Genomic DNA, 17,065 nt, shown 5'->3' with positions numbered 1-17,065 from the left:
AGTAGCCACTTACCGGAGGTAGGTGATGAGGCTGCCGCGGCTGTGGGCGGCCGGGCGGGGGCGGGGGGGGGACAGTCGGTGTGCTGTTTGCTTGGGCTACCTGAGTTCTCTCCCAGTGACCCGAATTAGACCCGGGGGTAGAGGAAGAAAACCGGGTTTCTAGAAGGTGATTCTTTTGAATTTTGAATTTTTTGATGCTGATGTGGAATCAAGACTTTTTGGCTCCTTTTCTTTATCTAAAAATGTAAAAAGAAAGGCAACAAAGCTCAATCAACAGATGGCTTCAGTACCAGCCAGATGCTGGGCACTGGAGTTATTGCCCCTTCAAAGAGCTTTGAGGGAAACTTCTGGACTCCACATCAACACTTAGGCTCTGGCTCCTGCATTCTATGTGGCAGGTTTCAAGCATTTTCTTACAATATGCAACCAGTAACCAACATGTGGCCATTTCCCACCACTGGTGCCTAAAATAGCTATTGCTGGTATGGCCTTTTGAGTGTTTGTTTCTCTGTGGAATCATCTTTCATTAGCATCTTTTGTTCTGGACTCTCCTGTTCTGAATTTAAGTTATTAGAAGCCCAGTTTGTATTACAAAATGAACAGTAACTTATAAAAGAATCAGGACTGCTTGTCCCTAGTCTGAACTCTGAATTGCTAACTACCTCCTGGATATTTCTGGTTCCACATCAGCATTCAGGTTCCCACTTTAGGAGGCAAATCTGAGATATTTTGTTACAGTGTGGAACCAGTATCTGTCACATGTTCATTTCTCACCATTGGTGCCTGAAACAGCTATTACTGGTTTGGCCCTTTGAGTATTTGCAGGACCTTCCTGGCTCCAACCCTAATTGAATCAAGTAACTGTTTTGAGTATCAGTTTCCTCATTTGTAAAATGAGCATAATAACAACAACATGCCCACACCCCTTGCCCTGCCCTTGCCTCCCAGGGTCATTGGAAGGGTCCAATGGCTATGAAAAGGAGGAGGAGCTCAGTGTAAGGAAGAGAGGTCATGTCAAGCAGCATTTACTAAGTTCTTACTGTGTACCAAGTGCTGGAGATACTGTGAGGGGCTACCCAAGCAGTTCATATTCAAACAGGGGAAGATAGCACATCAAAAAGGCCCCAAGGGTATGCTGGTGGGAATCTTCAGGAGCAATTCAACCCTATTTCTTGGAGGGTTTATGAACTCTTCTTTTAGTCACTAAAACCCTTTCACAACCTGACTCCAATCTACTTTTAAGCCTTATCCATTATTATTCCCTTTCACACACTATAATTCATCTCATATCTCAGTCCTGCCTTTGTATAGGCTGTTTGTCCTGCATATATTCTTTCCTCCCATTGCCTCTTAGAATACCGAATTTCTTGAAAACTCAATTCTAGTGTCAGCTCTTATGGGAAGACTTTACTTTTTTGTGGGGGGGAAGCAGGGCAATTGGGGTTAAGTGACTTGCCCAAGGTCACACAGCTAGTAAGTATTAAGTGTGTAAGGCTGGATTTGAACTCGGGTCCTCCTGACTCCATGCCAGTGCTCTATTCACTGTACTACCTAGGCACCTGGAACACTTTTTTTTTGCTTTTTGGAGGGCAGTTGGGGTTAAGTAACCTGCCCAAGGTCACATGGCGTGTGTGTGTGTGTGTGTGTGTGTGTGTGTGTGTGTGTGTTAAGTGTCTGAGGCCAAATCAGAACTCAGGTGTCCTGGGGTGGCCAGGTGTAGCAGCAAGCACCCCAAGCGTCCTCACGGTGGCTGCCCATACAGGTTCTTGGATCTGCTTTGATAAAGGAAAGCAACTCAAAATGGGTTAACAAGCTTACTTTAATCAATCAGACATATATTGTTTACCTTGTTCAGGTGAAAAGGTCAGCACCCCGAACTTCAAAGTACACAGACAGAATTATCAAGACAGAAACAGATCTAGTAGACAGATTTCAAACTGTCCAACCATTACATCCATACCAAATCAACATCTGGCTTTCAACATCTGGGTTTTTCAAAGGGGGGGGAGGGCCTGGACAACGGCTTCCCAGAATCCAGATCAAATCACAGAACACTTCTCAAAGTGAGCCCCAAAACAAAGCCTCACATCAGGGCTTATATAGCCTTCTCCTGGCTCAGAGAATGTAACAACCTTATTGACCCACTGGCCAATCAAAAAGTATCTACTGAAAAACAAGCCTCCCTCCCCAGGCTTCAGGTGCACTTTAGCCTAGGGGCAGGGAAGATCTTCCAAATTTGCATTCCCATTACATTCGGCCCCAAGATCTTTCATGCCCATAGCATAGACAGTTTACTTTTGAATTAGCTCTGAACATTTCTTAGGTCACATTTTCAAAGTACAGAACTAAAGTTACCAAAGTGGCCACTGGCCCTTAAACAAACACAAAGTACATAGATAGCATTATCACTTCAATTCAAAACAAGAGTTCAAATAAAGTTCTGGGGGGGGGGGTGTCCTTCCCCTCACACAGCTCCAGCCTCTGCTTCCAAGTACAGAGAGGGGGCTGGGCAACAAAACCAACAAGGTGGGGTCCCTGGGGATCCAAGGCACTTCATCCCACCCACCATAGTCACAAGTCCATCCTCCCCCTGGGTCCCAAACTTTGGGATGCAGCCAGGAAACGCATTCAGTGCCCCTGCTTTGCTGCTCAGTTCTTATCTTTTCCGGTGGCTGAATTACGAACTCCTGGGTTCCTTCTCCCGCAGGCGGCAGCCACTCCTGGCTTCTGCCCAGGTCCTGATGCAGGCAGCTCACCATTCCTGCTCTCAGCTCAGCAAAGTCCACATGCAGGCCATTCTTCTCTCCTGCTCCACAGCTCCACAGAGTCACAGCTACCACAACTGGGAAACAATTATCCCAGCCCCCATACTTTCCTTTTACTCTGCAGATCCTGTTCGTGACGCCATTTTGTAGCAGCAAGCACCCCAAGCGTCCTCAGGGTGGCTGCCCATACAGGTTCTTGGATCTGCTTTGATAAAGGAAAGCAACTCAAAATGGGTTAACAAGTTTACTTTAATCAGTCAGACATATATCATTTACCTTGTTCAGGGGAAAAAGGTCAGCACCCCGAACTTCAAAGTACACAGACATAATTATCAAGACAGAAACAGATCTAGTAGACAGATTTCAAACTGTCCAACCATTACATCCATACCCAGTCAACATCTGGGTTTTTCAAAGGGGGGGGAGGGGGTGCTCCAGACAATGGCTTCCCAGAATACATATCAAATTACAGAACACTTCTCAAAGTGAGCCCCCAAAACAAAGCCTCATATCAGGGCTTATATAGCCTTCTTCTGGCTCAGAGAATGTAACAACCTTATTGACCCACTGGCCAATCAAGAAGTATCTACTGAAAAACAAGCCTCCCACCCCAGGCTCCAGGTACACGTTAGCCTAGGGGCAGGGAAGATCTTTAAAATTTGCATTCCCATTACACCAGGTGGCTCAGTGAGTAAGAGCACCAGCTTTGACCTGGGTTCAAATCCAGGCTTGGATACTTAGCACCACACCCAGAAATAACGGGCTGTGTAACTTTGAGCAAGTTACTTAAACCTGGTTGCTTTAAAAAAAGAAAGAGAGAGAGAGAGAACTCAGGTCCTTCTGGCTCCGGTCCGACGCTCTACTTACTGCGCCACCTAGCCGCCCCCCTGGAAGACTTTTGATCTCTCCACTAGACCTCTCCTGATTCTTTGTTTCTTTCTCTCTTCTTTCTTTTCTCTGTCACTCTTGTACACACATACACACACACCCCCACCCACCCTCTCTCTCTGCTAGTCCTTTCCTTCAATGAAATATAAGTTGTTTGAGGGGATGGTTTTGTCTTTGTACTTCCAATGCCCAGCATGTAGCAAGTGCCTTTTTTTTTTTTTACTTTTACATTTATAGATATGTAAAGGAAGCAAAAGAAGCTACCAAAAATGGAGATCTAGAAGTAGCCCTTAAACTTTTCTATTTAGCAAAAGATGTTTTTCCCAATGACAAAGTTCTGAGCCGAATCCAGAGAATACAGGAAGCCCTGGAAGAGCTGTCAGTGGAAGGAGATGATGAATTTGTTGAAGTGTGCACCAGTGGCCTGATGCTATATCGAGAACTGCATGATCGCCTTTTTGAGCACCAGAAAGAAGGTGTGGCCTTTCTCTATAGTCTGTATAAAGACAGAAGGAAAGGTGGCATATTGGCAGATGATATGGGATTGGGGAAGACTGTTCAGATTATTGCTTTCCTTTCTGCTATGTTTGATGCTGACCTTGTAAGGTATGTCCTGCTGATCATGCCTACCAGCCTTATCAGCACATGGATCAAAGAATTTGCTAAGTGGACCCCAGGAATGAGAATTGGCACCTTTCATGGTTCTAGCAAAAATGAACGTACCCGAAATCTAAACAAGATTCAGAGGAAGGATGGGGTAGTTGTTACAACGTACCAAATGCTGATCAACAATTGGCAGCAACTTTCCCAATTGGATGGAAAAGAGTTTGTCTGGGACTATCTTATACTTGATGAAGCCCATAAAATTAAAAGCTCTTCTACTAAGTCATCAATCAGTGCCCGGGCTATCCCTTCGAAAAATCGTATCCTGCTGACAGGAACCCCAATTCAGAATAACTTGTATGAGCTATGGTCCCTCTTTGATTTTGCTTGTCAGGGATCTTTGCTAGGAACATCTAAAACCTTTAAAATGGAGTATCAAAATCCTATTACTAGGGCCAGGGAGAAAGATGCTACTTTAGGAGAGAAGGCCCTGGGGCTGAAAATATCTGAAAACTTAATGACACTTATAAAACCCTATTTTCTTAGGAGGACTAAAGCAGACGTACAGAAGAAAAGTGCCAGTAAACCCCAAAGCAGTCTCCCCGAAGATAATACAGGTGGTGATACTGTCTATGAAATCCCTTCCCTTTCCAGGAAAAATGAGTTAATTATTTGGGTGTATTTAGTACCTTTGCAAGAAGAAATATATAGGAAATTTGTATCTCTAAAGCACATAAAACAGTTGTTAACGGAAACACGTTCACCTTTGGCTGAGCTGACTGTCTTAAAGAAGTTGTGTGATCACCCGAGGTTACTGTCCGCGAGGGTTTACAGTTTGTTAGATCTCAAAGAAAGCAACTTCTCTGGTAGAGATGCAAGTGCAGTTGCTCATTCGGACATCCAGATTGATCAGGTACCTCATGAATCCCTGGTGCAAGAATCGGGGAAAGTGATATTCCTTATGGCTTTGCTTAAGAGATTACAAGATGAAGGACATCAAACTCTGGTGTTTTCCCAATCCAGAAAACTTCTAGATATCATAGAGCACCTTTTAAAGAAAGAGAATTTTAACACTTTGCGTATTGATGGAACTGTTACTCATCTTTCAGAAAGACAGAGGCGAATTGACTTATTTCAACAGTGTCAGGGTGTCTCTGTTTTTCTCCTTACTTCCAAAGTAGGTGGAGTAGGTCTCACTTTAACTGCAGCAACTAGAGTGGTCATTTTTGATCCTAGCTGGAATCCTGCAACTGATGCACAAGCTGTAGACAGAGTTTACAGAATTGGGCAAAAAGAAAATGTTGTGGTTTATAGGTTGATCACCTGTGGTACAGTGGAGGAGAAAATATATAGAAGACAGGTTTTCAAGGACTCATTAATAAGACAGACAACTGGGGATCAAAAAAACCCCGTTAGATATTTTAGCAAGCAAGAATTAAGAGAGCTCTTTACAATAGGGGATTTTCAGAGTTCTGCAACACAGTCGCAACTGCATTCTTTGCATGCTGGTCTCAGAAAGACTGATAAGAAATTGGAAGAACATATTGCTTACCTGCACACTTTGGGAATAGCGGGAATCTCTGACCATGATCTGATGTTCACATGTGATGTGTCTGTTCATGAAGAGTCTGAGGTAGGAGAATCTCAGTATGTTCAAGAAAGGGTTCAAAAAGCTCAACTCCTAGTTGAATTAGAGTCTCAGAATAATGAGCTCTTACTGAACAATGCAAGAACCCGAGTTGAGGAAACCTGGCTGAAAGAACTTGCATCTTCCAAACCAAAGGAAAAATGCTCTGACTTTAATGTTGAACCTCATCCTTCACCACAGGTAATTGATCTTACACAAGAAGACTCTCTCAGTTCTGGAATGGCAAATTTAAGTGTTATTGAAGACAGTGAGGTATATGATCTCTCTGCCATAAATGTAGATGTGTCTGTAAAACAATCTGATGTTCATGGATCAGACTACAAAATTGATGATAAGTTTATAACTACTTTTTCCAATGAAGAGTGCCAAGAAATGGAAATATCAAAGACCAATAATCCTGACTGTAGCAGTCAAGTTTTACCAGATGATACTCAGGACAATGTAAAGCAGTTAGCTCAGGAAACAGATAAAGCTGATCTTGAGCCAAATCTAGATCATCTGACAAATTCTGAGATTTCACTGGAATCTCCCATCTTGCCTATTAGTCCAGAAAAGTCTATGGAATTGGGTACTTTTATTAGCTTAGTAGGTGATTTGTCAGCAAGCCCAAATGCAATGGAGAATTCTAGACCAAGTGAGGCCAAGTTAGGAAAAGAATCCTTAACTTCTTCACTGCACGATGCTGATGATTTCAATCTTTTCTTGGAAGACTCTCCAGAGAGTGGACAGAATCTTTCTAAGCAATCTTTGGAGCCCACCGAAAGGGAGAATAGCATGTGGGATTTAGCAACTAATCTTAGAAAGCAGAGTAGCTTTGGGTATCCACAGCTTGAGAATCTCTCTGATCAAGAAAGTGACCTGGAATATGAAATAGCTCCTGTGAAAACAAGATATACAACCAGGAAGATTATTTCAGATGATAAAGATGGTTCTGTAACAGAAGGAATGTTATCCCCTTTCCCAAATCCATTACTATCACAATTTAGCTCAACTCCTAAAAGCAATAGGTCACAATCTGAAATGTATTTATCTGCAATATGTAGTGGCGAAAATAATTCAGTAATTTCTAGAAGATCCCTGGCTTCAAGCAGATCATTTATTAATGTGATTTTAGACCATGTTGAAGATATAGAAGAAGATGCCAGTGGGCAAAGGAGTACAGACCATTCAGAAGAGGAACCTGCAGAAGAAATCTCATTGTCCCAAAGTGAGTCCTGCTTGTCTGTGTCTCGCTCAGACTTAGCCCAGAATGCATCTGGTCAAGATCAACAAGAGACCACTGCACAGAACCCGAGTTCAGCTCCCGTGACAGATGAATATGAGGCTCTTGTCAGGTGTGGAAAGGAAATGAAAGAAAGCGGGAAAATACAGGAAGCACTCAACTGTTTACTTAAAGCCCTTGATATAAAAAGTACCGATCCGGAGGTCATGCTCCTGACTTTAAGTTTATATAAGCAGCTTAATCAAACTTGAGAATAGGGTTTGTTTGTTGTACTTCAAAATCCACTGAAGGCTTATCTATGCTTAGTTTTCTAATTCAGTGCCTTCTAATTTAAGGTGATGCTTTGAGTAAAGGATAGGTTCTAGCATGTTTAGGATGACAATTCAAGTACCACGTTTATGTTCCTAATTTTTTTGTGAACATCTGTTACTCCCATCAAGACTGGGGAGGAGGATTGAGGTTTTTGCTGATATTTGTTCTTGTGTTTTTGCTGCTAGGACAGTCCATATGGGACAATTTTTTATTGTTTTTTTTTTAAAGGTTCTTTTAAATTTACAAGTCAATTGACCCTGTTCTGAAAAGCCTCCTTGGGGTTTGCAATCTAGTTAGGAAAATTAAAGTGAATTTTCATTCAAATTAAGTGTCATGTTCTCTTTGAAATTGATGATATTGGTAAGTGCATGTGAAAGCAGTTTCTTAGTGGCATCCTGAAGATGAAAAGGCTGTAATTCTAAATGGGACTGGGCACTGCTACTGCTTCACCAAGTTTTGATTTGCTCAATATATATCCTGAGGATCAAAGGAACTAAGATGTAAAGCAGTAACATAAAAAGTCATGGTGCACTTCTGTTGAGCCTGAAAGTCTCAAGCTTAAAACTGTACTGAGACCTAATATAAATCCGAGATCTCATTAGGAATTTTAGTCTGCAACCATCAATAAGCCTTGGGGCTGTCTTGAGATCAGCCCTTTCTGTACTTGTTTACTACCCCCACCTCTTCCTTCCCAGAACACATCCAATTGGAGATTGGACCATTCCAGGGTTCATTTCTTGTACCAACTGCAGTCCGTTCTGCTCATGAAGCCTTCACATTCCTCCTTACTCATACAAAGGAGGTGAGCGGGGGAAAGCATATCTTATTCAACTTGACACCTAGTTTGCTCCTCACGTCTTAAGATCCAAGTTGGAAGGAGCCTCAGAGTTCAATTCAGCCCCCCTCATTTAACAGGCTGAGTAAGATGACTTGTCCAGGTTCACACAGCTAGTTAAGCATCTGAGGCAGGATTTGAATCCAGGTTGTCTTGCCCTCTGCCCACTGTACTGCCCCCACTCCTTGTGTCCCTATTAGAAAGAGGTATTTTTCCATGTTATTAAGTTCTTCCCTTTCCTATTGGCTTTAGACTGTGGCTAAAAGTAAGCACTTTCTTTGCATGTAATTGCAATGAATATTCTAAGGTAGCTGATCATCCCTTAACTCAATCATTGCCTTGGTTTCCTTGAAACTTTTTCCATGGAAACATTTTTGCAAAAGGCCTGTGAATATTTCTTGCATAAAACAATATTTAAAAGATGTATAGGAAGTAATAAATGGACAAGGAATGCAGAGGATGGAAGAACTGCTCTCTGCCTCATTAGAGGGACCTTCTGAATTGACAACATCATAGATCCTGTTTCATGGGCTGTCAAGTAATTTACCCAATGGTCTTCTCTGCCCTCAGGTGGCAGGGTATGTTGGTGAATCCTAATGGGCCTTTAGAGAAGAATCAGTGTCTTTTCTTAGGTGTTCAAGGGACACACTCCAGCTGCAGCTATCCAAGATAGTGGGATTCCAGAGCAGCATCATGAGTCCCCCTCCCACTAGGGCAGGACACCTCCAAACTATCGACTCCACAGGGAGCCCAGTAAGGTGCAAGAAAAACCCAGAAGCCTTGGGATTAATATCCTAAATGCTCCCAAAGGCCATAGCAGGAAGAAAGTGACCACAATGGTCTGCCACAGAGGCAGCTCCTACCTTCCATTTTGGGGTAAGGCCGCTCACTCAGATCAGAGGGATCTTTGGGAACAGCTCCTGGATCCAAGCAGATCAGCTACTTCAGAGGGAGGGAAGGTCACAAAAAGGGACATGGAAGCTACTAGACATAAGAGCTAGATAAAGACAAATGTGAAGGGGGTACACCAGGAAAAAGAAGGGACATGGCTTGGGAACAGAGTAAAGTCCTAGGCAGGCTGTTCTTCTGAAAGTAGGCATGTTTGCTAAACAGGAGAATCTCCAAGGCAGAGCTCATGCTCCACTGGCACAGCCTTCAAGAACCTGGGGTCATCTTTATACCACTATGGAGGGGGGGGGAGAGAGGGAACAAACATTTCTGTAGCTTATTATTAGAATATGTAAATATTACCTCATTAGTCCTCACCACAACCCTGGGAGATTGGTGCTATTGTTATCCCCATTTTACAGCTGAGAAAACAGGCATACAAGGGCGAAGTGACTTGGCCAGGGTCACATAGTAAGTACCTGAGACTGACTCAAGTCCAGTGCCGTATGCACTGTGGCGCCCCCTGTGGTGACCTCTACAGCCGCGAGGCATTAGAGAAGAACTTCTATCCTCAGAAACATCTAGATATACTTTTTTTTTGGCCTTTTGGAGGGCAATTGGGGTTAAGTAACTTGCCCTGGATATACCTTCTTAACCACTCTGATTCCAAGCACTGATAGAGTTCACAAGATACATGGGCTGTTCAGCACCTTGAAATCATTAGATGTCTGAAGCTCATAAAAATCAATTCATTTATCAGTTTATTTTCTTCCTTCAACCATGATAATATGGTACCCAAATTTGGTTTTCACTGGGGGATCTGTGTACACAGGCTTGTCCAGGCCACTGACAGGCAAGGCGAATGCTGCTTCTTGGAATGGGCCCACCATGGATCCTCTTGTCATCCAGCCCAAATCTCCCTGGGGAAAAAAAAAAAAGAAATCAATTATACACAATTAAGTTGAAGATTGGGGCATCCATTGTACATTTGTTATCTTCCTCAAAGAAAAATCTGAGACCGTAAAGATTCTAGAAAGAAGATTTGGGTCACAAGAGAAAGTAGAAGTTCCTGATTTAAGGCTCAGAGCCCTTCGTAAGTCCACACTGACATCAGCAAGAGGCAGAAGGGCCTGTCTCTCCTTCAGTTCAGTGGGTCCCCAAGAATGGCCACAATTTAAACAAAGCTCCAGAGTACTATGAAGAAATGGAGAGAGGAGACTGGCATTTTTAGAGCCAATTTTCACCTTGCCCTCAGTGAGTACTGTGTTGCAAGGGACGGCCTATTCTTTAGGGGGTCACTACCCGCTTCTGGCTCTTCCTGACTGAGGCCTTTTAACTAGGCACACATGCTGTCAGCAAATGACATGTTTATGGGCATAGTGGAGCGGGAGAAATGAGAAAAAAACAGGGTGAGGGTTGGGGCTAAGGCACAGCACCAGCTGGTAAAAGGTAAGTACCCCCTGCCGGGCTTTATCTTCACTGTACTGCGAGGCAACCTCATTGAATCTCACTCCAGACTTCAGTTTTTCCATGGCCTCCATGATTCTGCCATGCTTTTCACACAGTATATGTCGGACCTATGAGACAAAGAGGAAACATAGAGGACTTTCTATTATCCTAAACTCTCTCATAGTACAAGAATCAATTGTGTTATCCTGACTCGTGAAGTGATAACTGAAAAAGGGTCTGTTGGTAGCTTTCATAGCTATGGACAACAGGTGAATTCTTAACCCAGGGGTGGGGAACCTGCCGCCTCTTGGCCATGGCAGCCCTCTAGGTCCTCAGGTGTGGCCCTTTGGCTGAATCCAAACTTCACAGAACAAATCAAAAGGGCCACACTTGAGGACCTAGAGGGCCACTGTGGCTTTGAGGTGGCAGGTTCCCTATCCCTGTCTTAAGCAAACAAGGGTTGGAGATGATTCCAGAAAGCAAAACAGAACATTCTGATGACATGAAATTGTAAGTCTCTTTGCACAAATGAAAGCGCATCAAGGGAAGTAGTCAAATGGGAAGAAAATCTTTGTCAAGTATCTAGGATAAGGGTTTGGTATCCAAGATATATGTCACTTAACAGAAATATATAAAACCAAAAGCCACCCCCCACAAGCCAAGTGGTAAAAGAACTAAATATCCCAAAAGAAGAACCTTAAACTGTTAACACCACATATATGAAAGATTGCTGCAAATTGCTAATAATAAGAAATACAAATTAAAACAACTTTATTTTTATTTTTTTGCCCTTTTTTGGGGGAGGGCAATTGGGGTTAAGTGACTTGCCCAAGGTCACACGGCTAGTTTTTTTTTGTGTGTGTGTTAAGTGTCTGAGGCTGAATTTGAACTCTGGTCCTCCTGACTCCAGGGCCAGCGCTCTATTCACTGTGCCACTTAGCTGCCCCCCTTAAAACAACTTTAAACCCTGAAAACTGGCAGAGATGCCAAAAGATGGACATGTTAGATACTGGGGGTGGCATACTACTATGACGGTGGGGGAGCTGTAACTGAGTGCAGCCTCTTGACGTTTTCCCATTTGCCCCTTTTGTCTGTTCAATCTCCACTTTTTTGTCCATTAGGCAGTTCAGAGACAAAAGCCATTCATTCAGAGGAAAAGTTTGTAAACTTTGTCAAAGCAAATACTTACTAGGCTTGACTAGCTGTCATTTTCCTAAAACGGTGCCTTCCTGTCTTGAATAATGTCCCCACACCAAGCCACCTCCTCAGTACATACGTTTGGTTCATTTTTCTGCTGTCTCTTGTTTCTATAGATGCCTTTTGCTTTTCCTGTTCCTCTCCCCTCCCTTCTAATAAATAAGACAAAGAGAGGGAGGAAGCCCCAGGTCAGTGTGTGCCTCTGCAGGCCCATTTCTTTCTTTCCATCTGCACTGCTTTTTGGGTTCTGCTGCCCTCACTTCTTATCAATCTGCCCATACTGCTCTCATCCTTTCTTTTGGAAAATACATTTTGACTGATGTTATTTGGTTTTTTATCACCATAATGTTCTCTAGTATCAGAGGGTTATCCTACATACCAAATAACATTTTTTTGAAGACAAAAAGAAAACGTGTGTGTGTGGGGGGGAATCAGCTGCAGAATTGATCCATACAGCAAAAAAGTCTGAAAATATGGACAACATAGTACATTTGTCCCACCTCTGCAAAGGGGTTGGGGGGTGGGCTTGTTCTTTGTAATTTTGTAGCATCGGCCTGCAGGGCTTTTTGGTGATAGTTCTTGCCACTGACATTGTCATAGGCATTGTGTAGAATGTCTTCTTGGCTCTGCTTACCTCCCTCTGCATCAGTTCATAGAGATCTTTCCTTCTACATTTCTCTCTATCACACATCATTCCTTACAGTACAGTAAAATTGCATTGCTTTGATGTGCCATTCCCCAACTGACGGGTATCAACTGTTTTCAATTCTTTGCTATCACAAAAAGTGCTGCTATAAACCTTTTGTCTACACAGGGGCTTTTTGTCTAGCTACGTTGAGGTTTATGCCTAGAAGCTGGCTCTCTCGATAAAAGGGCATAGGGAATCTGATTCACTTTCTTAGCATGATTTTCGATTTCATTCCAAAATGGCTAGACTATTTCACAGCTCCAACAGCGCATATTAGTGTACCTGTCTTCATGACTAAGCTATTTGAAATGTCCCGTTAATGAGTTTTCTTGAGCCCTAAGGGTTCTTAGGGCCCTAAGGCTTTTGAGGGTTTCTTAAGCCCTAATAAAACACTTCAGAAGACAAAGATGAGATCATTGTAACTCACCTTTACTGCATTTCCACCACCTTTGGGACCCTGAGCCTTCTTATCTGCACCCTCACTCCCAGAAGCTGCTCCCCCTTTACCAAAGAGAAAAGGACACTTATTAATCATGGCATGCTATTTCCTGCCCCCTCCCCCCCAAGTTATGAACATTTACAAACATCAAAACCAGAAAGCAAAAGCTGGCAGGGGTGCCATCGTCTGGGTAGTTTGCTACAATTTGGGGGGAGTGGCAGTATGTACTCAGAAGCAACAGTGATAGAAAACTAAAAAGCATCGATCCCATTTTTTAAAAGTTGGTTTTCTTTTCCTGAAAAGCCCCTCTGCTTCTGCCCCTCTTCCAACTCCAAATAAAACAGGATCGACTTCATTAATCAAGTGCAGCACAGAGTTAGGTCAATCTGTGATCGTCTCTTATATCAGCAGTCTAGGGGGTGCTTTATGGAGAAACAGTTCTAGAACCAAGAGGAACAGAGAGAAGAGCCAGGACAACTGGAAAATGCTACACAAGAGTTTCTGGTCTGATTCACATCACTAGTCAGGCCTAGGATTTCCACAGCACTTGAAGGTTTGCAAAGTGCTCTAACAAATACAATCTCATCTGATCCTCACAACTAACCCTGGGAAGCAGGCCCAAAGTCCAGTGCTCTCTCCACTGCTTCCCTGCACCATGCAGTGGCCTCAACAAGAGGCATCCCCCTAACTTCAGTATTTGATATAAGGTTCATTTAAAAAACAACATGTTTTAATGATGCCTTGTTTTGTACATCCTAGTCATTTCTGGATAGTCCTTCAAATCCACACACTCAAACTCACATCCACAAAACGAGCCTTCTTTTCAAAAAAGAGCTGGACAAAATCAACCAAAACAGAGACTATGATTATCAGTGGATGCAACTCTTTATCTAGAGTCCCTGGATATCTCCAAGGAAAGGAAAATAGAAATTCTTCTTAAAAGATTCTTTTGAAGTCATGGAGGAAGAGTCAATTCTAGTACCCAAGTTAACATGAGTATTTGTAGAACTAAAATATGCTTAGGTACATTTTTCTGCCAAAATAAATGTGTAGTTTAAAAGGAGGAAATGAAGGGGTGCCTGGGTGGTGCAGTGAATAGAGCACTGGCCCTGGAGTCAGGAGGACCTGAGTTCAAATCTGACCTCAGACACTTAACACAAAATTAGCTGTGTGACTCTGGGCAAGTCACTTTACCCCAATTGTCCTGCCTTCCCTCCTTCAAAAAGCAAAATCTAAAAAAAAAAAGATGAGATGCAAATTTTACATATTTTTATTACAAATGCAGTAACTATGCACAAATACTAATAATTAAATCTATGAAATGATGTATAAAATCTTACACGAAATTCACAGTGTTTAACAAAGGGGAATCCACTGAATTATTAGATACCAATGTTCATTCTTACTTTCCACCAAGGTGTATTTGCACCTTTTCCAAGTGAATCTGCAATTCTTCTACCTTTGTTTGCTTTGAGATATACATGTATAATACATATATTTAAATGTGTGTATGTGTATGCATACCTGTAGTCCCTGTATATAGTTTTGGTTCTGCCAATCTTTTCTTGTCTCACTTCCCAGCAATACCTTCATAACTCCCTGTATTTTTCATATTTGTACTTTTCATGAAACTCAAAACATTTCATTAAATTAACATGCCATAATTTATTCAACCATCTTCCCATTACTGGATTTGTATCATTGTGAGTTGTTTTCCAATAGTAATAAAGCAGGTAGGACCACCTTTGTACAGAAAAGTCCCATCTTCCTCTTCATTAGATTTTTAGGCTAAAGTCCTGGCAATAGCATCACTGGATAAATAGGAATTAATTTTACCATTCTTTTTACACATGACCATACTGTCCTCCAAAAATGCTCCCACTATTCTACAGTTTAAACGGTGTACTGCACCTTGAATGTTCTTTTCAGTATTAGAATTTCTTTTCGTTTTTGCTTTTTCGAGGGGGGGTTCAGTGAGTTGGCCAAGGTCACATGGCTAGGTGTACTAGAATTTCTTATGTTTCTTTGGACTTACTATGTCCTGACAATGGGGAGTTAAACCTCTCCGCATATTTGATTTTTTAAAGCTTTTTTTTTCTTCCAAAGCTAAGACTTTTCCATGATCGCTTTCTGGTTTCAATTCAACTTTGTCTAACGAAATTAGAGCCAGTCCAGCTTTTCACGGTCATCCTTTCATTTCAAATGTGTTTCCTGTGTACAGGATGTTGTTGGAGGCTGCTTTTTTTTTTTAAACCCTTTCTATGACTCGGTTTCATTTTAACGTTTGGTACATTTACATTTAATGTTACAATTGTCAGAGTTGAATTTTCTTCAGTCAGGACTGTAAAGGAACTAATGGATGTTTGCTCTGTAATTTTTGTGCTTTCTGTTGTTAATTCAAATTTAATGACATCCTACACTCACTTCATTCCCTTGGCAGAAAGGTCTTTAAGGGATTGCTCTGTCCCCACCCCACCTCCTTTTCCTGCTTCTCTTAGATAACTTAATATTCCCAGAGTCCGAACCTCCGAAATGAAGGCACACTCATCCTGGATGACTGCCCTCTAACCTCCAGAAGTTGTTTAAGATGAACCGGACCTGGTGTCCACCTCCGACACCTGCAGCCTGATCCTACTCCACAGAGGGAGCCCCTCCCCCCAAGTGACGTGCTGGGGCTGCGAGGTGCAGCGCTGGAGGATTCCCTGCCCCAAGGGTGCGGAGTGCGGGAAGCCCACTCCCCATGAAATAGGCTGAGGGGCACAGGAAGCGAGGGAAGTCGAGTCTCCCCTCCTCACTCCCTGAAATGCTAAGGGCCGGATGGGGGGAAGGTGCAGGGGGAGAAGAGAGAGCGTAAGAAAAGAAAGGACGCCAGTGTAAGGCCTGTGAGGACTTTGAATTTGATCTTAGAGACACACGAAAGGCCGGCTCCAGGTTCCCTCGGATCACCTTACCTTTCCCCCCTTTGCTGGAACCGCTCTTCCCCTTGGGCGCCATCTTTCCACTTTGTGGCCACCGCCTCCGTTTGTACTTCCGGGTGTCCGATTGCCGAACGCGGTTGAAGGTACTGTAGGGGTGTCCAAATATATGCCTGAAGAGCGCAATCACTAGTTGGCGGACACCCTAGATCCACGACAGTCAGGCAGTAGTTAAGTCAGCCACGGCGTTTGGGTCCTTCGCTATTCTGACCAATGAAATAGAAACTAGGAGGAATAGGGGCGGGGAAAATCAGGTCGGGGCTTCTATGCCTCACCTTCCTGGAGTTTCCCTTCCGGGCGTGAGAGGCGGGGCTGTTTCCCAAGGTGCCCCGCCCCTCCTCTCCAGGCGGAAGCTGCGATCTATTGATTGGTCGAGTCTTAGAGGTAGGTAATCTGCTCTAAGGGCCGATCGGACGAGATTGCTATTGACTTTATTTTTCATTTTTTTTCCCCGAAATGATTAATGTGGAAACATGTCTTGCATGACTTCCCATGTATAATCCCTATCATATCGTTTGCTTTCTCAAGGAGGGAGGGAAGTGGAGAATTTTGAACTAAAAAAAATAAAAAATGAAATTAATTTATTGGGTCTTGGAGCTAGAACCAGAAAGGCCCGTGGAGTCCAAAGTCATCTGTTTACGGAGGAGGAAACTGAAAGCCAGGGAGGGGGAGGGGGAGGGGGAGGGGCTCGGCAGGCTGTGGGCCAATGTGTGAGGCCGGGGGCGGGGAGGCGGAGCCGAGCTCGGCGTCCGGAACTTCCGGTCTTTTCTTCCTCCGCGCTTTCGCTTCCTCGTAGCCTCGGTCGAGGGCCTGACGCCTTTCTGGACAGGCTTTGCTTCTTTTGGCTCTTGCCCAGGGAGAGGCCCGATTTTCTAAGGATAAAGATCATGTTTCCCATTTTACTGATGAGGAAACAGGCTCGGAGACACCAAGTCACTTGGCCATGGTCACATTCAAGTGTCAAGGACCTTACTCAAAACCCTGCATATTGGGCCTTGGGTTCTGGGTTCAGACTAATACCAATGCAGAATATTAACTCATTTGTGAAATCTTGCAGGGAAAAATGAATACAGAGATAAATAAACACAGAGTAGAGATTCAGAGAAAGGTGTGCAGGGAGTTTGGAGGGGGCATAGAGAGGGATTCAGGAGGAGAT

At 43.3% G+C, this 17,065-nt stretch overlaps 2 protein-coding genes across 2 annotated transcripts in view; one reads left to right on the top strand and one right to left on the bottom strand.

Annotated features, from left to right (window-relative positions):
* Positions 1-7,762, top strand: part of ERCC6L (ERCC excision repair 6 like, spindle assembly checkpoint helicase) — a 17,996-nt gene extending 10,234 nt beyond the window's left edge. Inside the window, exon 2 of the mRNA XM_069062397.1 lies at positions 3,891-7,762. Within this exon, the coding sequence (XP_068918498.1) occupies positions 3,891-7,377 (3,487 nt within the window). The 3' untranslated portion in view covers positions 7,378-7,762. The remainder of the gene's footprint in view (positions 1-3,890) is intronic.
* A 2,143-nt stretch (positions 7,763-9,905) lies between these two features.
* Positions 9,906-16,038, bottom strand: PIN4 (peptidylprolyl cis/trans isomerase, NIMA-interacting 4). The gene is made up of 4 exons (XM_069062402.1): positions 15,886-16,038; positions 12,923-12,996; positions 10,619-10,738; positions 9,906-10,081 (listed from the first exon to the last, which is right to left on the bottom strand). Exons 1-4 carry the CDS (start codon positions 15,926-15,928, stop codon positions 9,923-9,925), a joined length of 396 nt encoding a protein of 131 aa, XP_068918503.1. The 5' UTR covers positions 15,929-16,038; the 3' UTR covers positions 9,906-9,922.
* Between the last annotated feature and the right edge of the window lie 1,027 nt (positions 16,039-17,065).

The sequence above is a fragment of the Petaurus breviceps genome, unplaced genomic scaffold (genome assembly GCF_028583685.1).
Source record: "Petaurus breviceps papuanus isolate PSGF00001 unplaced genomic scaffold, PetGlider_PUasm1.0 90451, whole genome shotgun sequence".
NCBI classification, from domain to species: Eukaryota; Metazoa; Chordata; class Mammalia; order Diprotodontia; family Petauridae; genus Petaurus; species Petaurus breviceps.
The sequence above is the reverse complement of the archived record's forward strand: the minus strand, read 5'-3'. Positions and strand labels throughout refer to the sequence as shown.